This window comes from Raphanus sativus, chromosome 5, assembly GCF_000801105.2.
Source record: "Raphanus sativus cultivar WK10039 chromosome 5, ASM80110v3, whole genome shotgun sequence".
NCBI classification, from domain to species: domain Eukaryota; kingdom Viridiplantae; phylum Streptophyta; class Magnoliopsida; order Brassicales; family Brassicaceae; genus Raphanus; species Raphanus sativus.
The window spans coordinates 11,792,159-11,800,833 of NC_079515.1; the positions used below are offsets into that span (position 1 = coordinate 11,792,159).

Here is an 8,675-nt window from a genome sequence, read left to right on the forward strand (position 1 = left end):
ACTACCATTTTAAAATAATCTTAAACAATATAATCAATCTTGAAAACAAAATGTATTTTTCAGATAATTATAAAAAAAACTTATTTATTACATTATATTTTATTTACTTCTTATATTACAGAATGATTTAAAAATATTAAGTAAACAAAAATATGATTTACTGATTATCATGATTTAGTTCTTTGTAAATGCGTATAAAGCTTCAAAATATTATTACTTTAAATGTATTTTTTATTATTTTCGTTTATGGAAGTTCAAATCGATCATCTACATTGAAGAACCAAACTAAATATAAGGAACACCACTAATTTGATTTGACCTAATTAAAATATAACAATTTTGGTTCAATATGGAGGTACATTGTAGCTCATATCCACAAAAAAGAATAAGTAAACAATCTAAACTTTTATACCTATTTGACTATAATAATTATTATTTATAGTAATATTCTATTTATTTTTTATATATGAAAACTACTGATTTTTTTAATTAAATAATACTAAAATATTAATCAGTTGCTGTGCTAAAGTTTCTTCGAAAAAACTATATGTATGACAGTATGAGGCTTCAAAAGATTATCGGAATTTTTGTTTATAGAATGCTGAACTGATCAACATTAATCTATATTTCTTCTTGTCTCACAAATCAACATATACCAAATTATAGATAATTTAAAGAAAATATATATACAAATCTAAATCCAAGATAACTGAAATATATGCATCTAACAAATTACAAGAAAGTTTTAACCTATTTGGAACTAAAACATTATAATACATTTCAAAGAATAGATTCAATTTGTTTATGGTTTAATAAACTTTATTATTTTAATAGCATAATAATAGTTAAAAAAATCTACAATTTTCATACATATAAATAATAATATGATTTAAAACTACACAAATGAAAAACAATATTAATAAATTATGTAAATTTTTATTTTGTAAATATTTATATCCGTGTGCATTATCACTAGAAAGTCACCTAGTATGTAATTAGCTATTGACTCACAAACCAAATAACTTTGTCGAAGGCACCAACAGAGTTGATGGATATTTATCTAGAAATATGGTCCCTAAGTATTAACGAGGTTAAAATTTTTTGACATCCATGCTTAACATGACTGACGTCCTAAGTAATGTTGAATAATGTGCTTAGAACTATTTATACCATGCATGCATTAATTACTGTCGTGCCAGCATTGTGCCCAAATGACCAACCCATACCAAGTGCCTTCACAAACTTTATCAAGAACCATAAGTAAATTCATTCTTGTGTTCATTAGGTAAACATACTTTAGATGATCAATCAAGAGAAACGAGTAAAGTAACCATAATCCCAAAGTTCTAAAACAAATACATCATCCTACCAAATTAAATCCTAACTTTTGTTAAGAGACTGGATAGATTACCATGCAGAAAGCCATATAACTACGAATCGCCAACACAATGAATATCTAAATCTCACCTGTAACAAAGATTGAAATGTATTTCGTGGAAATCATCTAAGAAGAGAAGCTCTAAACATAAAAGCATGAAATCCATTATAATAGATCCTATATATTTCATAATCAAGATCATTGAACAAGGCCAGCCCAAATATACATGAAAATCAGAAGAAAACATCATAAAATAGGAGGAGATAAGAGTAACAGTTTAATAGAATTACGATTTTGTCAAAAGCAAACACTAATAATGATAACATTAGTAGGAATATAAAAAACATGGAGTTCTATGGTATTTATAGAGATGACAATTGAGAAGCTTGTGAATCTTGGAATTTTCTGTATCATTTCTGTTGATAATTGTGAAAATTTTGGAATATATTTGCCACTGACTTTTCAATTTTTGTCGTGAGAATCTCGAAGGCATTTTGTCACTGTATTGGCAGATCATATAATTCTGTAGGTATTGGAGTTATCCATTTGCATGGGTAACTCCTTAATTGTGATTAAAATATTTTAGAAATCTACAACAAGATAAAATATGTACATTATGGATATTGATGATGTATATGGGAACGTTTGATGTTATAAATAAGGGTGTATGCTGTTTAAATTACAATAACTAGATTCTATGTTTTAATTTAATGAAAATAAATATTTAAGTTTTGTTTTTGCTTATATTTACAAACCGGTTTAACTTTTTTGATAATTTTTTTATTTTTAATTAAGTAAATTTATTAGATTTAAATATATAATAAGCTCAATTAGTGTTTCATACATTTTTAAATTAAAATTGATTTAACATTTAGGTATATGTTTTAATAATAATTATAAATTTAGTTAGATATTTAAATGATAAAAAATAAAGGATTTTATATGATTTTATTGTAGTAAGAGGAAAATATCCAAAACTAGAAAATCTATGTAATGTTAATATAATATCATGCAGTGTATGCTATTAAAACAGTCAAATATGTAAGTAATGGTTAAATTAATTTTTTAAGAAAAAATTGTGTTAAAATTTGAGTGATATAAATTAAAAATCACATGTTTGGATAAAGTTATTTTATACTATGTTTCTGTTTTAATACAATAAGTTAAAAACAAGTATGTTAGTGGAACATTTATAAGTGGTAAGTGATAAGTTTTTAAGGCTTTTAATTTAAAATTAATTAACAGTAACTGGAATAATCTAAGTCTCTTATATATTTTCGATGTGAGATCATTTCTCTTGACACTCTTTCTAGAGATAATAGTACATATAACCAATAATTTTATAGAGCTAATGGAATGATAGGACCTAGGACCACTTTCAAGACCAGATTAATAGGTCAGAATGTGGATCTACTTTTTTTTTTTTAAACACTTGTATTATAAGAAGAAAAGGTAAACTTTATACAATGCAAATAACCAGAGGTAAAGACAGAGGAAGAGCCAAAAGAAGATACATCAAAAGAAGAAAGAATGCTGCAGACCAGACAAGCCAAAGATTAAGCCGTCCGGAAGATATGTCGGAGCCAAAGAGGAGGACCCGAGGCAATGTAGGATTGAAATCGATATTCTTTGATGACACTATCTGCTATAAGAGATGCTCCCTTAATGTCCCTGCGATTCATAAACTGAACCTTCCAGTCCAAAAAATCATGTAAGTTGAGGCGAATCATTTGAGAGTAGAACTTCAATGATGGCCAAGCTGAAGGATCAGATACTGCAGCTACAATATCACGATTATCACTAACAAAAATAATTGAGTCATAGTGGAGGGTCTTGAGACTTTCTGTTGTCCATAACCAACTTTGTAAAGAGGCGTCCAAACGAGATGTGATTCCTGAAAAAGATCGGCGTCCATGAAGAAGAACTTGACCAGAATCATTCCGAAGAACCCAAGAGGCACCACTTTCTTTCTTTTGCCGACTCCAGGCGTAACCAATGTCACATTTGAAGGAGAGAGGGGGCAGAGGCTTCCAACCAAATATTAGTTTCTTCTTCCGTTCAAGATCAATAGCTTTTTCCGACTTCTCCAAGGCTTTAATGAGGAACCAATGATTGACTTCCTCATACAAATTAGCATGAAAAGTAGGAGCAGAGGACGTGCTGTTGTCGAAGAAATGAGAGTTCCTATTTTTCCATATATTCCAAATGATCCAAGGACCCGCTCTACTAATAGAGGAAGGAATGGAAGGAATTTCTCTGGCTTTAAGAACGTAGAATATATTGGAGTAAATAGAAGAAGTCGAGAAACCTGAATGTGGTCGAGGAAAATTACTGATTGCCCAATATTGACGAGCCAAAGTACATGTGAATAGAGCATGATTAATGGATTCTCCTTCTAAACCACATACTTGGCATCTTGAATCCACAGCCATTCCTCGTGAGATCAAATTATCAGCCACAGGAAGTGCTCCACTGACCGCTTTCCAAAGAAAGATCTTTATCTTTGGTGCTGTTTGAAGAGACCAGATAAAGTCCTTGATTCCATTTATGGAAGGAAGCATGTTTTCCTGCAGCATAAGCCTCGTTGTTTGCTAAACGTTCAGCAAACCAGTATCCTGAATGAACCGTGTACTGGCCTGCTCTTGTATGGTTCCAGCAGAAGAAATCAGGAGATGAAATAACCGGTTTAATCTTGGAAATAACAGTAATATCCTGTGGTTAAAAAAGGTCATTGAGCTTAGCCATATCCCACTGGTAGGAGTTTGGGAGCATCAGATCCTTGACTCGAAGGTTAAGATCCACGAGAGATTTTTTCATAAGTGGTAAGCGCATGATTTCACCATCTGCGAGCCAAGGAGAAGACCATACACGAATATTCTGCCCATTGCCTACCATCTGTCTCAAACCTTTAAGTAAAAGTTCCCTTCCATGTAAGATACTGCGCCAAGCGTAGGAGGGTCTAGAGCCAAGCTTTGCTGTAAGGAAGTCTCCATTTGGGAAATATCTGCTCTTTAAAAAACTCCCAAACAGCGAAGAAGGGTCTTGCAGTATTCGCCAAGCCTGCTTCGCCAGTAATGCTTGATTGAAAAGTTCAATATCTTTGAAGCCCATACCTCCAAGATGTTTGGGCACACAAAGTTTATCCCAACTCAACCAGTGAATTTTGCCCTTATCTTCAGAGGATTGCCACAAAAAGGAAGCCATTGCCGATGCTAAATTCTTGCAAGTAGTCTTGGGAAGTTTGAAACAACTCATTGCATAAATAGGCATAGCCATGGCCACCGATTTGAGAATGATCTCTTTTCCTGCTTGAGAGAGGAACCGAGTATACCAACCAGACATTCGACCTTTCATCTTTTCCTGAATGTAGGCTAGCATTTCCACTTTCGATCCACTGAAGCATTCAGGTAAACCTAGATATGAGCCGGCGCCTCCTTCCGCAAAAATGCCAAGTGAATGTTGGATGTGTAATTTAACTTCTTCACTTACTCTCTTACCAAACATCAGAGAAGACTTGTTAAGATTGATCACCTGCCCAGTTGCTTCACCATACTTCTGTAGAATCTCTTTAAAGACTTGACACTGTGAAGGATCAGCTTTAAAGAGAAATAGGCTGTCATCAGCAAAAAACAGATGATGGATAGCAGGGCCAAGCGGTGAGAATTGAATGCCCGTAAGTAGACCTTGTGCTGCGCTTTGATTCAAAAGGAAGGAAAGGCCTTCAGAACAGAGAACAAAGAGAAAAGGTGATAGAGGATCACCTTGTCTTAAGCCGCGTTCAGGAGCAATGTATCCATGCGATTGACCATTGATAAGAACAGAGTATCTCACTGTGGTGACGTAGACCATTATCCAATGAATCCAGCGATGATGGAAGCCTAAAGCAGAGAGAAGAGCTTGAAGATAGTTCCACTCAGCGCGATCAAACGCCTTTGACATGTCCGTCTTAGCCGCTAAAAAATTCTCTGAGATCGCAGCCTGAGTGTTTAAACTATGAACAGCTTCATGGGCCAATATGATATTATCAGAGATAAGCCGCTTAGAAACAAATGCAGATTGATTGGAGGAGACAATGCCAGGGAGTAGAGGTTGCAGACGTGAAGCTAAAATTTTGGATATCGATTTGTACATCACTGTACATAAACTGATTGGCCTAAGATCTGACATCCGCATCGCGTTGCTTATCTTTGGAATAAGACAGAGTTGAGTGTAGTTCCACTCATTAGGCATAACTCGAGAGTCAAAAAAACCAATAACTTCTTTTGTGAATTGCTCCCCAATTGTGCTCCAGTAAGTTTTGAAAGAAAAAACCTATCATTCCATCAACACCAGGTGCACTTTCAGGTTTAATAGAGAAAACAGCGTTCTTGACTTCATCGGGAGTTATCGGCTTGATTAGAGAGATATTCATGCGCTCAGAGACTTTAGCAGGAAGTCCTCTCAGAATATCAGGATAATCTTCGATATTTGACGATTTGAATAGCTCCTGAAAGTAACTAATGGCCACTTGAGCTTTGGAGGCTTCAGAGCGATGAGTGATCCCGTGTACATCGATAAGCTTGGACACTTCGTTTTTAGCTCTAGAAGTTTTAACCGCAGCATGGAAGATTTTAGTGTTGCCATCGCCATGTAGAATCCAATCATCTTTGCTTTTTTGCTTCCAAAAGTTTTCCTCATCCCTGTAAGCTTTTAGTAATTCTCTCCGAAGGAATTCACATCGCATAGAACTTGGATCCATTGAAGATTGTTCTGTCTCTAAGTCATTTTGGAGAACAGTGATTCTCTCTTTAGAGTTTGCTTGAGATTGCTTCTTCCATTGGCTGAGAGCCTTCCGACAGTTACTTAAGCGCATCGAGACAGAGTAGTGAAGATTATTTCGCCTTAGGTTCCAAGCTTGATGAATAGTTTCTTGAACTAGAGGTTTATGAAGAAACCGTTTGTCAAATCTGAAGGAGCCACGGTAATTATCTTGAGAAGCTAAAAATTTCACCAAAACAGGACGGTGATCCGAACCTCTCTTAGCTAGAAAGGACTGATTGGAAGCAGGAAAAGTCTTAAACCAGTCCGAGTTACCAAAAGCACGATCAAGCTTACTTTGGATCCATAGTTTACTCCTTCTTCCTCCCCAAGTAAAATTGTTGCCTGTACTAGGAAGCTCAGTCATGTTGCAAATATGAAGCATATCTGAAAACGCATCAAAGGAGGAGTCACTCCTAATGGGACCGCCAATCTTCTCCGAGTTATTGAGTATCTCGTTGAAGTCTCCAACCATACACCAACTGCCTTTCCTATGAGCACTGAAGCGCATCAATCTTTCCCAGACAAGATGTCTGAACTTAATGTGTGGATGCCCATAAATACAAGAGAGAAAATAGCATTGATCACCCATTTTAATATAAATATCCAAAAGGTTTTTATCAGCATACAAGATTTCCAAGTCAATACTATTTTTCCAAAAAAGAGCTAAAGCACCCCAAGTATTGACAGGATTTACAGTGAAAATATTATCATAACCTAGCCATACACGAAGATCTTCCATAGTGTTCCTACTATTCATAGTCTCCATAAAGAAAAAAATCTCAGGGAAGTACGTACGTCGTAGCTCCATGAGACGTTGAACTGTCAGGTCCTGAGGCCGCCCCACTCCCCGACAGTTCCAACTGAGAAAAGACATTATGGACCCGACGGTCCCTCAACCGGGACCGTCTCTGATGCTTTATGCTTAGAGGGCTTGGGAGCATCTGCCGCTTCTGCTTCTGCTTTCCTTTTCATCGAGAATGATTCACACTGATCCTGAGTTGCTGGCGGAGTTTTTGTAGATGATTTCTTGGTTTGAGCTTTCCTCGTGTATTTGCCTGGGCGCTTCCTTGCTTTACTCTGGACACTAGAAGCTCCGGTAGTATCAGTTAAAGTAAAACTAAACTGAGGAACCGTCGAGCTTGGAGTATAAGATGGTTGGAGAAGAGGTATGTTTTGAGACGAGACCAACTCCATTGGGTACAGTTGTTGTTGTTGTCCAGCCGAAATAGCTGCAGACATTAGTTTGAGACCTTTTTTCGCTGGAGAAGCAATAGCCACGATCTTCTCATAGTCAAACACAATGCTTTTACTATAATACCATGATAAATTATATAATGTAAGCCACGGTTTAACACATAATTTATAAAAACATATAATTTGCAATTTTTATTAAAACAAAAAATATATTAAAATTTGAAATAGATAATTAAATCATTATATTATATATATAATAATCCTAAGACACTAGAAATATTATAATAAAAATTTAATACATAATTAATTAAAACGTAATTGTAATGATTTGGAACATTTAGTTATAAAATATTTAATTAAAGATATCTTTATTTCATATATATATATATATATATATATATATATATATATATATTTTTTTTTTTTAAGTAGGTATTATTTTCTTGGAAGGAAACTCTCATGTGAAAATAAAAGACACAAAGAAGCCTAAAAATATTGGAAGGGTGTTTTTACGAAGAAAGACAACAAAAGTGGCATTGGATACCTAAACAGTAATAAAAGAAAACATAATGAGGGATAGTGAACGGCTAAACGGTCCGAAGGAAAGATGAATCAATTGAGGCTTGGGTTTGTTTTTCGGGTCGAACCATAGTTGAACCTGAAAATGAGTAAAATAAGAGTCTAGCGGTGAAATGACAGAAAATGGTGGGGATAGTGGGTCAGAGTGTCACATAAGAAAATAGCAATGTTTTGAAAATTGAATCAGACATTGATTTGGTATTATAGATGGGTCATTGTCGAACTGGTCCAACCGTTTCAACCATGTTTTAAATTTTATTTAGTTCTAAATTATATATATATATATGTATAATTACAAAATTATTTTATAAAACATTATATAATCTAAAATATGATATAAAAATAAAATGAAAACTGTAGAATAACATAAAATATAATAAAACTAATTTATTTAGAAAGATATTTTTAAAAAGATGAATTTTGTATAAAATATTTTAAAACTTTGAAATCTTTTTTTTTTAAGTTAAATTTTAGAAAATCGGATTTTAATATTATACCAGGTCACCAGTTTTACCGAGTTTGATCGGTTTTTGACTAGATTTACTGGTTTAACTAAAATTTGGTTTTAGAACAACCCGGAATCGGTTAGAAAAGTGATTCACGATCCAACCGTCCGGTCCGGTTTTCAAAACACTGGAAATAGATAACTTTAAAGCTATTTATAAGTAAAATATTCAAAAGTGTGAGAAAAATGATTTTTTTTCTCGGCGGATAAAATATCCTA

The 8,675-nt window shown here is 33.9% G+C and overlaps 1 protein-coding gene across 1 annotated transcript; it reads right to left on the minus strand.

Annotated features, from left to right (window-relative positions):
- Nucleotides 1-2,934: 2,934 nt before the first annotated feature.
- On the minus strand, nt 2,935-3,939 carry LOC108831846 (uncharacterized). The gene has a single exon (XM_018605355.2). The coding sequence runs from the start codon at nt 3,937-3,939 to the stop codon at nt 2,935-2,937; it is 1,005 nt and encodes a 334-aa protein (XP_018460857.2).
- Between the last annotated feature and the right edge of the window lie 4,736 nt (nt 3,940-8,675).